At 50.4% G+C, this 20,559-nt stretch overlaps 1 protein-coding gene across 9 annotated transcripts in view; it reads right to left on the reverse strand.

Annotated features, from left to right (window-relative positions):
* Positions 1–20,559, reverse strand: part of SH3PXD2B (SH3 and PX domains 2B) — a 77,952-nt gene that overhangs the window by 39,117 nt on the left and 18,276 nt on the right. For 4 of the 9 annotated variants that reach the window (XM_067005564.1, XM_067005566.1, XM_067005565.1 and 1 more), the window contains exon 3: positions 5,696–5,771. In XM_067005564.1, the coding sequence (XP_066861665.1) occupies positions 5,696–5,771 (76 nt within the window). Of the gene's footprint in view, positions 1–5,695; positions 5,772–14,752; positions 14,837–15,278; positions 15,582–15,655; positions 15,796–20,559 lie in introns of those variants that run through there. The other 5 variants (XM_067005560.1, XM_067005561.1, XM_048080469.2 and 2 more) reach the window with 5 other exon arrangements.

Genomic DNA, 20,559 nt, shown 5'->3' on the forward strand with positions numbered 1-20,559 from the left:
ACTCCTCTTTGTGGCTGATCAAAGCTGCTGTCCTTTATCTGATTGTCTGAGAGCAAAAGGTGCCGCAGCAGCTCGGGAGGGGGGTGCGAAGCGACACAGGGCAGCACAGCCGCCGCTGCCTCACGGATCCATCAGGGACTGCGACGTGTCAGAGAACAGCGTGGGGAAAGCGCTGATAAGGACTCTGATAAGGATAGGTTTCCAGCAGGATGAAATAGAGCAGGCAGGCCACAGGAGGAGTTAATCTCTCCAAACAAACAGGTAGGGAAAGAGGGCTGTGCAAATTACCCCCTCCCATGGGGATTCTCCAGGCAGAGCTGACAGGAGCAAAAAGCAGAAGAAAACAATGCAGGGGCTTCTCAAACAAAAATAGTTGAAACTCCTCTTGATACAAAGGCTGTTACTGGGTCTCAAGCAAGCTGGAGGGGCAGAGAACCTTAAACACATCACCCTGCTGATCACAGCTATGAGTGAAGCCAGAGATTTCCAGCCTGGAAAAACGTCTGTGCCTCTCGCTTTACTCTGAAGGACTCCCCCCACTTCCCCCACCCCACTGCCTCGGAAAGAATTTACTTCTCTGCACCTTTCAAATCACATCCAGATTTTGCCTGGCACGGGTTCCAAACTGACTGAAAAAAAAAAAAAAAGGCAGCCCCAAATGTATACATAATTAGTCTCAGCCCATGGAAAAGCCAGCTAGCTACGTGGGCTATTCCTAGGACAGGGAAGCAGGCGTGGGAGACAGCACTTCCAGGAGCCCTGCACTTAGCATCTGTTTGGCAAAGTTGTGTGCTGAGCACATAGCCTGGAGAAAAGGAGGGGGACCAGCAAAGCACCTCCGTGGCCGTCACGGGAATATCCTGAGCATGAAGTCCTGTGCATCTGTGAAACGAAGGTGAGCTCAACAGTGCCTCCATCAAGCTCATGGGCTGAGATCACGCTGGGAAGAGCACGGTTAGTTCTGTTAGTTTGCCAATAATCTGAGAGAACTACAGAGCACAAGAGATGGGGCAAGAAACCTCCCAGGTATTGGGTGCGGCGGCCAGAGGAATAGATCTGAAGAGATGAAACCTCCATGGAAGAAAAGAAGTGGGGGGGAGCCCTTGAGACTCCTATGGGTGCTGCTGGTCACCTATGATACAAAGGAAGGATTTTGGTCTGGGCTAAAACAGTAAGGCTCCTCAGCACACCACTGGGCCAGGCTGATGATACAAGAGAAGCTGCTTTTTTGTCCCCACCAAGCTCAGCAGCACACCTCAGTATCTTGACTTCCTTGCTACCAGAAACAAAAATAAAACACATTTCTGAAAAGAGAAAAGGTTGAAAAAATAAAAGGAGGAGGAAAGGCAGCTCCCCAGCTTAGTAAATCCTTGCGAATTCTGGATTTATCCTATCAGACTCAGCAGCTTTTCTTCATGAGTAAGAGTGGAAGCACATGGAAAGAAACCCCCAAAATCTTCCCAAAATCCCTACTGCAAACCATCCATATAGGAGCTAACTGAGAAACGCAAGAGTTCTCTGGAGCAAAACATTCCCAAGGCCACTGTTCCTAGGGTCTGCTGGGCCACATAATGGAGAAAAACACGAGATAGGTTTGTTTAAAGGCAGCTCAAAGGTCAGAAGCAGAGCAATTACCTCCACATCGGGCTCTGCTTGCATATCAGCAGGATTCATTGAAACCCTACCGAAAAGGCAACCGTGCACATTATGGGCTGCAAACAAGCCTGGGACTGTTCACACAACATTGCTATAACAGAGAGGCACATCTTGCTAGAGCAGAAAATAGTAATTAGGACCTCTGCACACCTCCAGCTCTGATGCAGATGCAGTGGGAGTGGGGAAAGTCAGGTACCACAGCTGGACAAGGGACGAGTCGTCTTCCACCTCCTTTACGAGGCCTTTGAGGGAGCTATCAGCATCCCCACAGCTGTCCTGGGAGAAAAGCCCTAAAGGATGCAGACAGCACTGATACCTGTGCCAAGCAGGTTAGTGGGCTGGGAAGGGAGTAGAAAGGAGGCATCATTCTGCTTTTTAAACTGATCCCACCAAATCCTCTTTCCTCTCCTCCCTTCTTGGGAGTTTGCTATTGTCTGTAGCTAAAGCTTCCTAAAAAGCAATTTTACAGCCAGTTAGCTCAGCCTCAGGCAACCCCTCCTTGCTGAGGTTCACGTTTCCAGCGAAGCAGGCTGGCCAGGATCAGCTCCAGGCCACTTGGGCTGTACAGCGTTTGGAAGGCTCCGCTCTCCTTACAAAAGCTGTTTCCTGAAAGATCTGGCACAGCCCTTACACAACTGGCCCAACTGAGCTCATTTGTTTTCTTAGTTCATTCTTTCCTGGGGTCTCCATACCATCATCTCTCCAGCCAGCAGATGTGTAACCCTTAATGGGAATTCCTGCAGCGAGGACAGAGCTGTCGTGCCTGCCCTGCCCTGCCCAGCACGCCGTCCCCTGGGATCTTCTCACCCACCAGCTGCTCCTGACACTGCTCCAGGGACCACAGCCGATCCCATGCACAGGCTGGTGTAGCCAGCGCTGTTTCAAAGGGCCATCCTCAACACCACATGAAGCTGGGCAGGCTGTGCCAGCGGCTTGAAGCCAGCAGAAGTAGCCAAGAGTCCACATTCCCCTATACAGCAGCAGAGGCTTTCCAGGCACAGTGCTGGAGCTGCAGCATCCCGCCAGGCCAAATCTGACCCCACCGAGCTGTGCTACAGACGAGGTTGGGGCTTATACCTGGGCAGGGACAGCCCTGGCCCTAAACCCCTCAAGTGCAACTGCTCCACTCCCCTCTGGAGAACCCAGCTTTCTGACTGAGTGGGCTGAAGGACTTTCACTTGTGAGAGCACCTTCTGATATACAGATCTACTTCAAAACTCCCCAAATCTCTAGAAATTTCCAAGAAGCAAGTCCTCAAAACAAACAGCAGTAACAAAAAGTGACAACGCAAACGGAGTTCCTCTGGGCTGGATGTTGTAACGATGGAGTAATCATGGAGCTTTCTTCCCATTCTGGGAAACCAGCCTGACAAATAAACCCAGATGATACCTTCTCAGGTCGTGGTGGTGACCCTAAGTTTGGGAGGTTTAGGGCTTTGCCAAGAAAGCCAGAGCTGTGTGAGGTACAGGGTCACAAGAGACACTTTGGAGAATTTCAGTGGTCACAATGTCTAACGTTACTCTGCAACCATCTTCCCAGACACCAGTATGCTTTTAGTACATCACTGGAGCCAAATCTCCACCGGTAATGAAATTCAGATGCTAAAAACGTGGCTTAAAATGGGATTGGGAGAAAACTGCAGTACTCACAGAAGCTGAACATAACCAAAAACCTAGCGAGTCTGAGCATACTAGAGCCACATTTTGCAGGGGGAGTGACCCAGGCCCGTGTGTGCTGAGCTCACTCAGATGGCACCTCCAGGCTGAGATACATGAAGTCTGGGTTCAGCTGCATGGTACAAAACCCACCGCCGCCCCAAACTGGGAAGGCCGAGAACTGCTGCAGAAAGGAACCATTCTGCTTAGCACATCCCCCAGCACAGCCAGAAAATAAGGAAAGAATATAAATAATATTTTAAAAGAATATTTAAAGACTATTTAAATAATTTATTTATTATTATTTATATATAAATATAAATTTATTATTAAATAATAAAAATATAAAAAATAAAAATATTAAATTAAATTAAATATTTAAATATAAAAAGATTTATAAAAATAAAAAATAAAAAAATAAAGAAAATAAAGAAAATAAACCCCTTACACCCAAGCGAAGTCCTCTTTCAGAAGCAGACAGCTTGCAAGCCGTCTCACTGAGGAGGTACGGCTCGTGGGAAAGCCACCATCTCCCCACTTAGTGATACAACTTCCCTGAAGCAAGAGCGCTTCTGAAACTGTCCCATGGGGACAGAGAGATACGAGATTTCCTATCTAGTGACGATCTCCTGCTTAGAGGTAGGCCACCATTCCATGCCGCTGTCTTCTCACCACAGCCAGCCCTTACCCCTTGCTGGCACCTGAAAGTGCAAGCGGTAAATACACCCAAAGAGGCCAACTGTTGTACATCAGTGGTCTCTCTTCTCAGCTACCCTAAGCCATTGCAGAAGTGAAAAAAATAATTCAAGAAAACCTTCTGCATCTAGCACGGTCTAGCAGTTTTCCACATCATGTGACTATCTCTAAAAACTGTATTATTTAATCCTGTTGTAAAAAGGGAACCACAGCAAAAGGGCAAACACCTCTACAGAAGAAACACACAAATGCACAACTTCCTGTAGAGGACGGTCATCCTCACTACCCCGAACTGCTTTATTACACAAGATCCAGGCTTTATTTTCTGGGAACTTCAACTCCCTTTTTTCCTCCAATGGAAATCCCAGTGACATGCTGCTAAGCAAAAGGAAACTATTTCGACACAAAGAAGAACAAACAAATATCGATGAGTGCTGTGAGAAGCAGGGCTCCAACCAGGCTTCCTGAGCCTGATGCTACCTTCCAAAAATAGCGGCATTTTGGTGGGAATTCTTTGCAGGTGCAGCGCAGCCAAACTGTAAGTCCAATTTTTCCAAGTTATGCCCTTTGCCAATTTGGCTTCCTTTTTTTTCTCCCCAGTCCTTGCTGGCAGGAGTGGTTGTGCAGCAAAGGCTTTTCCTCGGTATTAATGTCAGGTGTACTTTGTTTTTGCTGATGTTACAACACAAGGAACAAGCCAGAAGCAGAAATCCCTCGGTGGGAAATCCAGACAAGGTTCTCTTACTCTCAGAAGGGGGTGTAAATGATTTTCTTCAAGCCAGTCAGAGAAAACTAAACCCCACTGAATGTCTTTATGAGTCTAGAAAAGCCAGGAGGCAGAACACAGCACAAAGGGCTACATTAAATAAGCCTGACAGTCACTGGAAGCGATTATGGTACCGTGACATTTCTAAATACGCCCATTAGCTACTTGTGGGTGGGGGTAAAGACAACTTTGTGGTCAAACACATTAGCTATGGGTGCATGAAAGGCTCCCAGGGTCCCCTCAGTCTGGGTATTTTTGCATGCCACATTAGGGCTCTTTTTCCCCCTGTAACATCAGCCTCAGAGGGCAGCCACAAGCAATCTTCTCCACCACAAAGTCTGAAATGGGCCACTGCATCTGGTACTTGGGCACACAAATCCTCCGCTGCACGTTGGACTGGTGGTACGTGCGCCATGCCACAGAAATCCTGTCTTTGAGCAGCCAGTCCCAAACACCACAGGAGGAAGCCAAGGCTGTCAGTCAGCTTGATTTAACATATGGAATTCAATCGTTATTTCTTTCTCTCTGGACGGCTCTTTGAATTACATGGGACAGGAAAAACAGCATATGAGCATTTCCTGGGGAGCCTCACACCATCCTCAGCTCTGCGCCATGCTGGCCGTGCCCTTCCCAAAAACAAGCAGGCTGCTGTGGGGTTGCTCCTGGCAAAAGCTGCGCAAGTGGGACTGCTGGCTGAAGTCACCCGTTAATGCTTTCTGGAGGGAGAGGGAAGGGGCTTAACACCCACGGGGTGCCCTGCTAACACATACAGATGTTTTAATGGGCACAGCGCTGTCTGAAGAACTTGCTCAGATGGCTCAGGAGGTAAAAGCTGAAGCATGTGTATATTCTCACATGTACTGGGACAAAGCTCACTGCCATGACAAAGCCAGCATGGTTTTACTGGAGCTCACTCTCCTACCTGGCAGGAAGGGGATGATCCTTTGCTTGGGGTCTTTCTGCCCTCCTTCCATCGGAAACTTGTCCAGCATTTGCATCTAGAAAAGGAAATGCAAGAAAGGTGATTAGTCAGTAATATGCCCACAACACAAAGCCACACTCCCCAGGAGGCAAAGCCTGTTTTCCAAACTAGCAGTGTCCTGAGACATTGTACACAGCATGATCAGTCAGTGTACGGCGACCACAACACCAAGGATCCAAAGAAGTGCCAGAAACACAAGATCTTACCAGCGTTTCAAGTCATTTCTTACCACTGATGCTGCTTACCACTATCATTTTGCTCAGCATGGGTGGTTAACATCACCTGCATTTCTGCAACTAAGTCATCCTGACGGACCTCAGTCACTAGAGCTCAGAAGCTCCTCACAAAAAGGCATATTTTAAGCTCAAGGAATATATTAGCTCAAGCATAGCACAGCACTGACACAGCTCCTGGACTACAACTGACTTGGACTCAGAGCACAGCCTCATGCTTGCAGGCAAGACCATAAAGTTATGCGTCAACTTTGGGGAACGCTTTGTGCTACAAAAGCTGTGACGGATAAATGTTTGAGAACTTCAGCACTGAACGAATAATTTCCTGATTGATGCAACTGCACGGAGACTGCGCTCGGTAAATTCGGTCAGCAAAGATAGGCGGTAGACAACTCTCACTCTTGTCGGTGTCCACTGGGTGTCTGTACTGGTGCTTCAGGGCATGTATACCCCTTATGTAGCTTAAGACCAAGCCCCTAGCAGGATCCATATCCTTAGCATTTCCCACATTCGGCCTTGCTGGAAAACACTACTTGGATTGGACTTTGCACTTAACAGAGCAGAAGAGGGAAAATGTTCATCCACCCATCCTCCAGCTCAGCTAGCCCCTCCTTCGGAAGGAAGGGGATGGAGATGCAAACTCTCCCTTCTTTTCCCTAGGGTATGGATCTGAGCTCTGTCTCCCATCACTTGAAGAGCTCCCTGGTCCCCCAGGTGTTTGAAGCAGGCTTTACACCCTCTTCTGTCGGAGCTATTGCACTCCGCATAAATAATTAAGCGCCTATGGAAGCAATGGAGACAATCTGCTCAGGAATTGCCCTAAGCACACCCTCCTACAAAGCCTTTACAGTCATTTTCCTCTGGCACAATTAATATTTAAAGCATTTCGTGCAGAGAGGAAACTACGCAACTGGAGAGACAGAGACACCCATCCTGCAGCAGCCCCACGGGAGGCAACACCGTGCAGCCAGACAAACAGACCGTGCTCCCCTGTGCCAGCTGCTCAGCCACAAAACATCGGAAACCCATTCATCACAGGGAGCCCATCGAGGGCTGCAGGGTCCCAGCACCTGGGTTTTCATGGATCTTGTTTGGCACCTATTTTCCCACATTTACAGGAGCCATCTGCCCCTAGCTGAAGGCTGTGGGTTCCTCCTCTGCGAGGCACGACCTTGTTTCAAGTGTTGTGATGGTGAAGCTAAGCCCCCTTTTTGTCCATAGAGCACCTCTGCTCTGGCACATCAAATACTTGCCTTTTTTTTCCCTTGGATCTTAAATGCACCAGGATAAAATTCTTGAGACTTGGTGGAGAGGGGACAGAAGGAAGAGGGCATTTTTCCTACTTTGTGATTAAAAAATTTATATATAAACCTCCCCCAACACTCCCAAACACAACAGGAAAACCAAAAGAATCTCTCAAATATTCTCTTCAAAATGAAAACAAGCCATCTCCAAACCAGGATGACAATAAGCCCAAGCAGACCGTGCTTACAGCTTCTTTCCACTACAAATTTTAGAGAGTGTGCAACACAGAAAACGAGCGCAGACTCAGCAGTAGCCGGGGACGGCTCTGACGTTACCGGCAGCCACAAGCGAGCACGGCCAAGGTAGCACGGCTTCACCAGGCTCCCGGGGCATGTAAAACCCTCCCGTTCTTCCCTCAACCCAGGAGGACGAAGGATGGCCCAACAGCTACCCTGCACAACACCCGCGCTGTGCCACGGCGGGGAGCGGCGGAGCCTGACCGCCTCTAACCCCGACTCTTCCTGTTTGGAAGCACTCGTTAGGGCTTGTGACAGGCGAGGGACGAGCAAAACAAAACAAGTCACAAACGCCGCACATCTGATTGCTGTTAAGCAGCGCAATATTTGAGTCCCTGGAAGCTTTCCCCTCCTCTCGTCTTTGAGCACGAGCTGAGCATCTCTCGTTCCTGGAGCACCAAGAGCCTCCAAGGCACAGGCGGAGCAGGCTGTGGTTTCTCCCATGCGCACGTGCCTGGACGGTGCCCCTGGCCAGAGCTGCTCCCAGCCGTGTGATCCCACCAAACCAGGCCAGAACTTCAGCCCAAAAGCTCCCCATTGCCTGCTGTTTCTTGACCAAAGTGCCTCTCGTGGCAGCAGCTCAGCAGAGCAGGAGGAACCCTGGGGCTCTCCCGCTGCAGCTGCCCTGCTCCCCCAGCCCTTGAAAGGAGCAAGGCAGAGGGCTCAGTCCCCTGCATCCCACCCAGCCCGGCTGCCACATCACACAGCTCCAGAGAAGGCAGCAGCACACGCCAGTTCATCAGGTTTGCTAGACATAAGGCTGTGGTCGAGGAACAGCTAGAAACCCACTCCAAAGAAAACAGCCCCAGAGCCGGCTCCGAGCACGGCAGGCAGTCTGTTAGCAAGATACAACAGCCCACGTCTGCAGAAACCAGCCTGCCAGTCACGGGCTGGAAGGTCTTCCACTGCGGCACCACAACATAAAGCTGCAGCGAGGAGAAGAATGTAACAGCAGTGGGAAAAACTCAGCTTCGGGGCTGGGAGGTGCCACTGGAGAGCTGGAGGAGCCCAGCTGGCAGGTCTCGGCATTTTGAGGTTCCCTAGACCCTTTTCTGGCCCGACCTGTCCCAGCTGATTTTGCAGGACAGAGACTAGAGCACAGATTGTTGCACCGCTCTTGCCCCAGAACCCTGGAAAAAGTATAGAAAATGGGCAAATGCCCGACAACACCACATGCCCTGGGGGGACAGACGCACCAACAGACACCAGAAGATGGTCTGCAGAAACCGAGGCACACCAGTGAGAAGCCAGGCACGTTTCTTCGCAGAGCACCTTCCTGCTCAGCCTCGGCAGGGAAACGCGCTCCCCAGCAGGCGAGGAATTTTGGAACAAAGGCAGCGAGCACAGGGAGACTCCCACAAATCATGTCAGCAGCCAGGGTTTCCATCCAAGCTCCGAACGAGACCGATCACATCACATTCCCAGAAGGGAAAACTCGCCCAGCCATCCAAGATCCAGGGGAGAGGGTGGAAAACAGGCAGACAAGCAGCAGACAGCCGCGGAGCCCTTTGGAGCGCAGCTATCCGTGCGGAGCGTGGGGCAGCGCAGAGGCCAAGAGCCAGTCTTGCTCTCAGCAATGCAGTCAGCCAGGGTGGGGAAAAAAAAACAATAACCCTATTGTTTCTCCCCCTCCAAGATTATTTAAAAGTACTGGAGGCAGAACCTTAAAAAAAAAAAAGAAGTAGATGCAGTAGATGCATATTGGTGTCTTTTTGTTGGGCAGGAACTCGAAGCATTGCAGGCACTTCTCACCGATTCATTTGCAGAAGTCGCTGGGCTGGACGGTGCTCACACCCCCCTGTGCCCTGCCTCCCTGCACCAGGACCATGGCACGGAGGTCCCAGCGGAGCACCAACCTGCAGCAGGGCTCCTCCTGGCAGCACGTCAGGACAGGGCACAGAGTCGTGGTTATCCCATTATATATATACCTCCACCACCAATTTACCTTATCTTACCAATTTGCTGTTTTCCTTATTAACCCGGAGAAGACAGTGGGGCTAACGCTCGTGGCACGAGCCGAGGAGCTCTGCGTTCCCCTGCCGGCCCGTGGCCGGGCTGTCCATCAGCAGGACAGGCGATAACGCCGTCTGGGCACCCGGGGAGAGCGAGCCCTTCGCCAGCAGCCTTGTATCAACAGCTAACACACTTGCAGGCAGCTTCTTCGTTAACAGGAAACTCATAAGATAACATCCTAATTGAATCAATTATCGGTGCTGCGGGCCGCCAGGGATCCTAGGGGAGGGAGAATGCATGCACTCAGCAGTATTCCCAGGAAGCAGCGCATTCAGGAAGGGCTTTGCCCAAATAAGAGCTGCTAATGCAGACAGCATAACGCCGCAGGGATGGATGGCTGCTGGGGGAGCAGAGCTGCCAGCATGCCCTATCGTTTTCTGGCCCCAGCCAAACCCAGGAAAGTCTCTGCAAAAAATTAAACCAAGTGCCAGTAGCTAATAAGGCACGTCATCGCTTCGCTTCTTTTCCACTACAGAGTGGAAAAGTTTCTCACCTTCATATTTTGGTGGGGAAAAAAGATATATTATTTTTCACTTAAATCTGGTGTGGTGGAAAGAAAAACGTGATAGCGAAATGCATTCCCCGACAGCAATGAAGTGGAAGGGGCATAGGTAGACTCTTGCTGCAAGCGCTCTGCAACTGGGGGGGGACTGTGGGATTGCTCTTGTCGAGCTGCTGTGGCCAGCTGGGAAGCTTAGGATTTCTGCTTCCAAGTGTTGCGACTTGTGTGGGTCACCCCGGGGCTGCAGAAGAGAAAGCCAGTCTTTGCCAGCTCACCAAGGGGATGCTGCATGTCACCGAACAGCCAGATACACCAGTAGGGGATGGTGGTGATGAAACACCCAGGCAAGGAGAGCAAACTCTTCCACTCTTGCACAACACCAGGACATGATGCATGGGCTGCGCTGAGCCGCAGTTGCAGGGAGAGGGAAGTTCCCTCTTCTCTTCTTGGCAGGATTTGCTTTGGCTACGTGACGGGTGTTCGGAGTGAAGCCGTATTTCTCTGCTTTGGTCTCACAAGCAAGAGCTGACCTAATCCATGCCTGCACCAGGCACTGCCATTATTACCCTGAGCCCAGAAGTCAGCTTTTGACACCACCCAAAGGGGAAAAAAAAAAAAAAAAAAGAAAAAAAGAATTCAACAAAACAAAAGGCTTCACAGTCTGGTTCGGCGTGGGCAGCAGAGTCACAGGAGGCTCTTTGTGAAAGCGACAGCCTCCCGCTGAGAGGAGGCAGCCGCTTCCCATGGAGAAAAGACGGGCCTGAGCCAAACCCGCTCTCACCCCACACTCCAAAATTCCCCTGGGTCCCTGTCCCTAGGGAGAGGGGAAGGCAGCAGGCGGACAGACATCCTGCGTGCCCCACTGTTCCCATGGAGGCCAGCTCCAGCCAGGGACATTCACACGCACCCCTCACTCTGACCTCCTTGACTCCCTCAGCCAAAATCTCCTCCAGACGCGTCCCACTCATCTCGAAAGGCAGCGGGAAAGGGAAGCAGGTCCAGACACTGCCTGTTTTCACAGCAGCACCCACAGGGCCACTCGGAGATGTGAACCAAAGCCTTTGCAAGCGCTCTCCTGCAGATCAAAGCACCCTGGCACCCCAGAGCCAGCTTGCTCGGGGAACATCTGCCAAGCAGACAGCCTGCAAAGAGAGCAACATCTGGCAGCGGCTCATGGGCAGCTGCTGTTTAGTCTCCTTGCTGTGCTCTGAGAGGCACCTTCCCGTCATCTCCACGGACTGCCTTGGAAGAAACAGGAGGTGGAAGCGCAGCAGCCCAGGAGACAGAAGGACCAACGTGGAGCAAGCTCAGACCCCAGGCGTTGGTGATGCCGAGCCTGGGGAAGGACTCGCTGCTCTGCTGGTGCTGCACCACCACGTTGACTGTTCAAAGCCACCTGTCCTGGAGCACCCAGCTCACTTTGACCATTCAGTGCGAGCTGGGTGTCCAAAAGACAGAAATTAGAGGTGACGGGCAGCACAACCGAGCAGAGTGTCCTGATGACCACAGCGTCTCCCCAGTCCCTGCTTTTCTGGTGCGAGGGATGAATTGAAGCGCATTTGACATGTTACTGGGCAGGGTGATCCTTACCTGCTCAGCACTAGGAAATGGCATCACAGAGGCCAGACTGTGAAAACCTGATGGAAAACTTTAAGCCTGGCTCAGCAATAGACAAAAAAGAATTAACTGAGGTCAGAGAAAAGGGCTACACAAATTGGCAGCAGCTGCCACTGCAAGAGAAATTTCCTATGAAATCACAGGAAACGTTAGACAGAGAGATGTCAGTGTCTGTGAATAGCTCCCTCGCATGGAAAGGGAAACGGGCACGGGGCAGGAAGCACCCCCGGCCACGTCCTGCCCCGGGCAGCCCCCCAAAAGTAGCGACCGCCAGCTCCGCACCTCCCTGGCCCTCCTGTTCCTGTCCTCCACGTGGGTTCAGGGAACCAAGCGCAACGTGAGGTCTCCAAGAGCAACCGGGCAAAATGCTTCTGTTGTCCAGAACGGGAGATGTTTCCAGCCAGAGCACACGCTGGTTCTCTGAGCAGAAACCTTGCCAGCGCTTGCTTGACACACTCATCAGCTCGAGCAAGTGAGAGCCAGCAGACTGGGCACTGCACCGTCACTGGGCATTCCCAACAAAGCAAAGGCTGGACCCAAGCATCTAACCCCCAAAAGCCTTTTTTTGACCTCTGTGTAACGAGTTTTGTATTTCAGCATCTGACCTTGAAACTTAAAACCCCAGAAATCACTACCGGATTATCCAGGTCAGTCATTCATGGTGAGAGGCTGGGAGTTTGTAATCATCGATGTCACCATCGCAGCCCCACTGCAGCAGATGGGCCAAAGACAAAGTCATGGAGGGAGAACGAGGGATACCCTCATCTCCATATACAGCACGCTCTGGACAAGTTTGGCCCTACTTCCTGCAGTGGTTTTTTTTTTGTGTGTTTTTTTTTGCTAATGCATTTCCAAAAGCACTGAAAACTCATGTCCAAAGATGTTAGAAGCCTACATGCTTTCACAAGCAATGAGTAGCCCTGGGTGTCCACTCTGAGGCACCCAGAAAGGAATCCGACAAATCTGCACCTTTGCAGAGCCCAGCTCTAGTAAGGCATCAGGTGAGACACCCCAAAACGGTAGGATCCAGAATCATCACCCATTCCTGGATGGATCAAACTATTCCTGAAAGGCACTACTTGTTTCCCCTTCTATCAAGAATATATTTGGGAAAGACTATACTGCCCTAAAAATAAGTTAAAAAAATAATAAAAAAAAAAGAAAACCTCACATTTGGACAGGAGCACAGTGCCCCTGCCCCCAGCGATCCCAAAGCAGGGATCTCCATTAACACAGCCTCCTCACCACGTCGGCCCGTCTGTCTGCTTCTTGGGCCATTTAAATATATACAGCTCTTTACATCTGATTTAGGGGTAGTGAATCCTGGAAACCATCATTCTCTTTGCAGTACTTTTCTAAACCATTTCCCACAGTTTCTGATCACTGCAGCACAGCCTCTAGATGTAATCGGGCTGGGCAGGCAGGCCCGAGACCATACCAGAGAGCACTGAAAGCTGCAGCTCTCCACGTCCACACCAGGAGCGGAGCATTAACGCCAAGAATCAATAAGCATCCACAACTCACCAGGGTGACCCAGCCATGGGAAATGACTCTTGCCAGGAGACGTGCTTGGGAACTGAGCAATACCTGGGGGTGATGCTGGTCTGCGCCGCTTCCTCTTCCCCTTCCTCGCCATGGGAACTTCCCCATCCAGCACACCCAGCGCCACGTCAGCCCTGCAAGGAGCCTCAGCACGGGAGCAGGGAAGAGCTGAGCCACCTGCCTCAGCCCAAAGACCACAGGGCAACCACCGAAACTATCCCCTGAGCTGTCCCGGCAGCAGCGGTCGCAGGGAAGACTGCAGAGATGGTTTTTATTCACCCACATCCTGCTCTGGGATGCTAGAGGGGAGATCTGCCTGGAAGACCACGAGGTCATGAGACTGGGTTTCTGCTGTGGAAATGGAAACACCGGTGGAGAAATACCAACACATTTACCCAATTTTGTGTGCTGAGCAGCTGAGGTGCAGCAAATGGGAGGGAGCTGAGGCCAAAGGCTCCAGGCAGGTCTTGTCTCACATCGAATGTCGTGCTTCTCGTGCTTCACACCAAGATGTAACCTCCAGTCAAACATTTCAGCAACCAGCCACCCAGCAGAGGCTCGACGTGCGTGCCACCCCATTGCAGGCCACGTGCTTGCCAAAACCTCTGGATGACTTCTCACTAGCTTCTTCCCCAAACAGCTCATGATCCAATTTCTGTTCAACCCCTCCCTTCTCAAAAATCTTCCCCACTCCAGCAAACGAAGAAAAGCAGACTGGTGTGCATTCCTTCCGTGAAATTAATGTAAAGTTTTAAATCTGTGGCAGGCCCGAACGTGACGAGACAAAGGAGGCGGCACTCGAGCTACAGGCAGCACCGCAAAAGCTGCAGTCCTACCACTCGGGAGAGCACTGCTGGTCAGAAACAGGAGCCTCATGACCTTCCTCTTGCATCAGACTTCTTCCTAACCAGCTATTTTCCCTGCTGTTCCTTCTCTAAACACATACCCCATTTTCCAGCTGAGCAAGCACAGTCAGCAGAATGGCCTGTGTGGAGGTTTTTTTCCCTCCACGCAAGGGAAGATTTCATCCTGCTCAGGTTCATGGGGGTGCCTGTCACCAGCAGCTCCACAGGAGCCACGGAAATTACACAAGTGGAACAGAAACACGAGATAAGGCAAACCTTTGAGGTCTGTCTGCCCCAAACAGGGTTTCCATATAAAACACACATGCTTTCTTAGCATGACCTTGTTCCTTTCCTCCCTCTCCTCTTTCCTCCAGCAGCATCTCTCTGGGGAGCATCCGAGCACCAGGCTGGGTGGCCAGGAGCACCACAAGCTGCCCTTGTATTCCTCTGTTTACAGAAAGGGTGGGATTTAGAGGTGCCAAGTTCAGCAGTGCCCAAAGCCTGAGCACGGCAGGAAGCCTCCACAGCCAGCGCACACACAGGCACTCTGGGGCTTCAGAGCTCTACTGAGTCCAGACAGTCCTTGCCAGAGGACTGGAGCTCGCCAAGAAACTCTGCTTATTGCAAAACCAGAGCGCTGCTGTTAAAGGATATCTGATGGGGGAGACCGGCCTCGCCGCTTGCCGAGGAGTTAATGCACTTACCAGGGCAGCGCTGCGCTGGCGCTGTGCAACGGAGCTGGGATCTCGGGGAGCCTTCAGGAATGCACAAAGCCAGATGCATTGCCTCTGCGGGAGACAAGGAGAGCACCCTCCTGACCCGGGACACTCATTATTTCCCAGGACACCGAAGCCAGCGAGCACAAAGCCCCGCAGCAGGCGAAGAGCAGCCCATAGAGCAGCAGCCCCGATGCTTTCTGCTCATGAGAATCCAGATTTCACACACAAACACACACACACACACAATTCAACCCAAACCACAAAGCTGGAACTGCATCTGCTTTTTTAGGACCCAGCAGGGATAGGGGGGAAGAGAGAGATGCCAAGAACTGTAAGCACAACTAAACCCCTAAAGAGCATGAACCCGTAACAGCACCCAAACCCTGGGGGATGTTAGAGCTCTTCTCTATGTTACCGTAAAGATATTAAAAGAGAAAGCCTGAAAAGCCTCTGGTCAAATCCACAGGCTGATAAAAAAACCACCAGGGCTTTGAGGCTTAAAAGAAGGCACCTGTTGGCAGGTGGAAAGAAGCCACCTCTGATGCAGAAACCTTGGAGCTTCCCAGGACGTCCCAGCAGGACTTTTCTTTTTCCTGGAGGTAGCCAGAGGGAGAGGAGGGGAGCTGGAAAACTTGCCACAAGGAGAGATCAGCAGATGGGTATCCATTTCAATTAACATTTCAATTTCAATGGTAAAACCTAGCCACTACGATAAGAAGGAATTTACATGTTAAGTGACTCATCAATAAGAAAGTTCTTTTTAAAAATTAATAATTAATAGCAAGAATTATTGATAGTAATTATTAATTAATTTTTAAATTAAAAATGAGGGAACATTTTACATGTACTGAACTGAGTTTCTTTCTTCGCTAAAATTTAAGCACTAACTTTCCTCCCAGGGCAGGACAAGGAAACTCGATCATTTTGCAGAGCTGCCTGGCTTCCTAGCCTGCTTGGCACGCTGTGTGGCCCAACACAAAGGCTTCTTCAGGGGCCGTTCCAGCAGTCATTTTCATCATGTACGCATGCTGTTAAAAAAAAAAAAATACGGGATTGCAACTTTCTGTTTGATGAGATTGGGTGAGAACTCCAAGATTTTGTGTCTCCACCATGGGTGCTGATAGTTTCTATCACCCAGTTTTTCCTGGGACAGGAGAGTGGTGCTTGATACCAGCAGCAACTCTGCAGATAGAGCTTTTCAGAGAGGCAGGCAGACCCACAACCTAAGCTTTATGGAAAGTAATGTTTCCCTCATTTTTCAGCAATATCTTTCCCTAGAAACACTCCCAGAAAAAAGTCAGCTGCACTCTGTGAGGCTGAAAACCCCCCAGACACCAGTTCAGGTGACCCTGCAGTGCCCGAGACAAGCTGTCCAGATACCTGAGAGCGCAGTTGCACAATACAGCTGAAACAAATTTCTGCCTGCAGCAAGATGCAGGGATGGTTCCCACCTCCACCTTCCTCATTCCTGGCCCTCCAGGAGCCACCCTGAGCCCACAGGAATGTTCCTCCACCTCCAGATGATGCTGCACTGCTAACGGGGATCTACTGGCCTTCAGGAGCATCGTCTCTGTCACAAAGCCACTCTTTGAGGGAGGCATTTCCCAAAGTCTGTTATGACAAAATAAGCAGCTACAGACAAAATAAGCGGCTATCTTCTCTCTTTCCAGAAAGGTTAAGTACCTGACCATTGCTGACTGTAAACGAACAGCAAGCTCTGCTTGTGGAGAAAACAGGAGCACAAGGAGCTCTTGCACATATCAGAATACGCCTCATTTCGCTAATTTAAGATGGTACCAACACTGGATGAAAAAAAAAAAAAAAGAAAAAAGAAATTTAAATACTATTTCTTGCCCAAACATTAAACGTTCTATCAAAGGCAGTATTAAAACAATAATTTCACCAACTTTAATTGCATCTACTAAACCTAATCTCTAAGATCTAATTTCCACACTGCCAGGGAAAGACAGCCACAACCATCATTTGTTATTCATTCACGGCTCACTGACTCACCACCATTGCCAAGGCCTCAAGATATGGTCCCAATAAGGCAGAAAGTATTTTAGGATCAGGGAGGTGAAACTCAGACAGGGAAAATGTTGGCTCTCCTCATGCAGACAGCTCACGAGAGAACATTTTTCACATAGCTTATCACCGACATTGCAATCCTAGATAGCATCAGATGACGGGAAGATGAGCAGAAGGGGTGCGATGCACAGCAGCACCCCCAAGTCCCAGCTGCTGGCAGAAAAAAATGAGGAGCGGCCATGGAGGGGGCATGTGCAGGAGCCCTTCAGCATCTACCCGCTCGCACCACTGCATGTTTTCCCCTCTCCATTTTCTGGTTAATGAGGTCCCCCCTTTCCTGCTGCCGGCCAGCTGGAAGGCATGAATCACAGAGGAAGGGCAGATCCTGCACACCCATCCTTCTCTCCTAATCCATCCAACAGAGCAGCCTGGCTGGCACAGACCTGCCTTCCTTTTTGCTCCTAAGTGTCACATACCCAGGAAAAGCCTGTGCTGGGTCCCAAAGATGGGGACAAGGAGCCAGACAAGCCTCAGGGCAGAATGCATGCTGGAGAAGGAAAAACACAGGCAAGGAAAGTAAAAGGAGAGGAGCATCACTTCTCGGATGGAGCAAGAGTACCGGAAAGGGAGAGCAAGCAGTTAAACGTCACTTCTCCCTGGGCCCACTGGGACCCCATGGGGATCATACCAGGGGTCCATGCCTTGTTTTGCAGTTGGACTCTCAGAGCACTGGGTCCTTTACAGAAAGCTCTTTCAGCTGCCAGAGCAGGTCAGGATTTCCAGCACCACATGAGACCTGGGAAAGCCTGATGCAACTGAACGGAAGGCACAGAAAAGAAGTGAGAAATGAGAACCATGAAAAACCCACCATCCCTTCACCTGTATCACCTCCCTCTGCAAGGCCCGGAAAAGCCCAGAACCATCGCTCTCCAACTCTCCCTGTTCTCATTTGCACCTCCCACTTGCCATGAAGACACATGGATAGCTCCCATTTCCTAGATGCCCACGCTGTGTGTGTGGTGCTCGTTACAGTCAGTACTACATCGTACACACTTAGCAACGTGGCTGGTTCCTAGCCATTCCACGAAAAATTCAGTGCATCTGACTCCTTCGTACTGATCTACTGCTCTCCGCCCTCAACTCCTCCCAAGCAGCATCAGTCAGTACTTTCTTATCAAACGATAAGCTTCAGACTCAGGGCTGAGACAGAAAGAGGGGTGTAGGTCATCTCCTCGTGTTACAAGACAACTTTTAAACACTGAGTTACTGAGATCTGCGCCAAACAAAGCCACGTTGTATTTCCAGAAAGAGAACTTCGCTTAGTCGCCAAGGAGCCCGAGCCGCTGTAACCACCCCGTGCATCTCCCTCCAGGGGTGACGCTCAGCACAGCTCCCCTCCGGATCACACCCACAGAGCGACCCTTGGCTTGTGCCATACGTCCCACAGGGCTGGAGAGCAAAGGCTGTGACTGCCATCCCCTCCCCGCCAGATTTCCACGGGAGAGGCTACCGGGGGTGCCAAAGAGGCCGAATGAAGGTGCACCACGGGGCCACCGCAGCAGATCCAGGAGCAAAGCTGAAGGGCAAAGGCTGGCCATCAGCTTGGAGCACAACAAAAATCATCGAGAATTGCTACCAGCAAGCTGCTCAAGAAAGGTTGCAGCTACAAGAATCAAACCTGCTGAGGATGCCTGCTTGCCCCAGGTATGCGCTGGTCCTGGGGAATTTCATCCAACGCCATCCTTCTGGGAGGACTGACTGCAGCATCCCAGGGGCAGGCACGGCTTTCAACAGCTCGGAGCCCCGCTCGGCTGCCAGGTAAAGAATTTAGCAGCAAGTCAGAGTGCCAGCGAGAGCCAATTATAACTCAACTGACCTGCCTTGGCGCTAACACGCACGGGAATGTGCTGGCTGCAGGCTGCCAAATGCTGGAAAGCTATAAATGGGAGACGTTTGGAGAGAAAAGGATTAAGGAGCCAGCTTTTAACCAGGCTGAAGTGCATAGGACTGTACGTATTCTTTACAGAGGGAGAGAGAATGAGTAAGATCTTTGATGTAGTACTGGAAAAATACAGGCTTGCTCTTCTACAGACAGCAGTAGTCCTTACTTAATGGAAAGTGTTTCTTCTTTTCTCAAGTTAGATTATGACAATTCACCTTTTCTATACTTCTGCATGTTGCTTAAGCTCGTTATTCTTGGTAAAGTCTGGACACAGAGGAACAAAGGAAAAAGCCTTGCCCGTGCTTTGTAGCAGGAACCTCACCATAGGAAGTTGTGGTTTTTTTCTTGTATTTGGTCATGCAAGTGCCTGTCTTTCATGATCCAGCTGTCTAAGGGAGAGATCCTGTTGATTTATATTTGTGGCTGGGTGCAGTCATTTCACACACAAATGTGCAGAATTTTGCTGAACTCCACAAACCCCAGAAAAAAAGAAATTCCCAAAGTGTTGAAATAAGATCCCTGTTATGAAATAGCTCTCAGAAGCGCCGTGTTTACAGTCCCTGGACACAAAAAGACATCCATCTTCCTAAGCAGCAGAGTGACCGAGCTGCCTTAGGGCCTTTCCTCCATCAAAGAGGCCGTCAGAAACGCCACCAGCAGCCCAGGACAGGCATGAAATACAAGCGGCAAAGTATGCTGTGTTTCCACCTTGTGCTGATGGGGACAAATTGCTTTGCATTCCTGCCCCTGGCTTTCTACGCCTGGAGAATGAAGATAATGCTCACTGCCCCGCTGAGAGCTGCGGCCCCCGGCACAGCGCAGGAGGAGGAGGAAGAGAAGCACAAGTGGAGGAAGACCAGTATAGTGCTCACAGGGTCCACACCCTGTGCCAGCATGTCTCACAGCGTGGAAGCAATGCACCAGGCTCATTTTAATTTTTCAAGAGGCCAGCAGCCTGAAACAAGCTGACAAGAACAATTCTCCTCTGTGTGCCAGCCAGCGTCTTCTGAGCCCATTTTAATGTAACCTTTCATTTTAAAATGGGCTGAATTACTCAAATACTGACTTTCCCTCCCCATCTTTGCCTTGCTGCTGCACTTGCGTGGCAGGTGAAGAACCCCCTCCAGAATGGCTAATCTGTCTTTCACAGAGACAACATGCACACACCACTGCCTTTTGCCAGTTTTCTCATAAAAAGTAGGCACCACTTCAGCAGTCTGTTTTTTTTTTTTTTTTCCCCCTCTTACACACAAAGCTGTTGGCCTGAGGGATGCAGGACTCTCTCCAAGATGACATAGCTCCAGGTGGGTCAAGGCTGAAAGTTTCCAGCTAAGAACCTGAAGGATTTGTTAAACATATGGACAGAGGAGAGGACTGAGAAACACACTTGATGCGCATGCAGTGGTTGAGAAAGCCAGAGCCATTTTTAAGTGTGCTTAAAATTCTCATTTTGTCTGTCTCTGAACCATGCAGCAAGCACATTTACTGCAGACTATGTCACGTCTCCTTCCTTGGGCTCACAATTAAACCTTTGTGCGGAGAAGCAGCCACATGGCATCACCCTCCCTTACTACAGCCTTCAGCTGGGCGGAAGACTAGAAGAAAAGCTTCTGACCGCAAGCAGAAAAATCAGGGGTTAACCTGTGCCCAGGGAGGGCACCCCTGTACCGCAATTTGAAGCTTAAGGGCTTGCAGCTGCCTGCCAGAGGAGATACTCCTGCTTTGGTGGCAAGAAGGCAGGCCATGGCGTGAATGGCAAAGCCTGCTCGAAGTAGAGGCTTGGTACCTCCATCACAGCTCGCTTCCTAATGGATCGGATCCA

Source organism: Anser cygnoides, chromosome 14 (genome assembly GCF_040182565.1).
Source record: "Anser cygnoides isolate HZ-2024a breed goose chromosome 14, Taihu_goose_T2T_genome, whole genome shotgun sequence".
Lineage (NCBI taxonomy): Eukaryota > Metazoa > Chordata > Aves > Anseriformes > Anatidae > Anser > Anser cygnoides.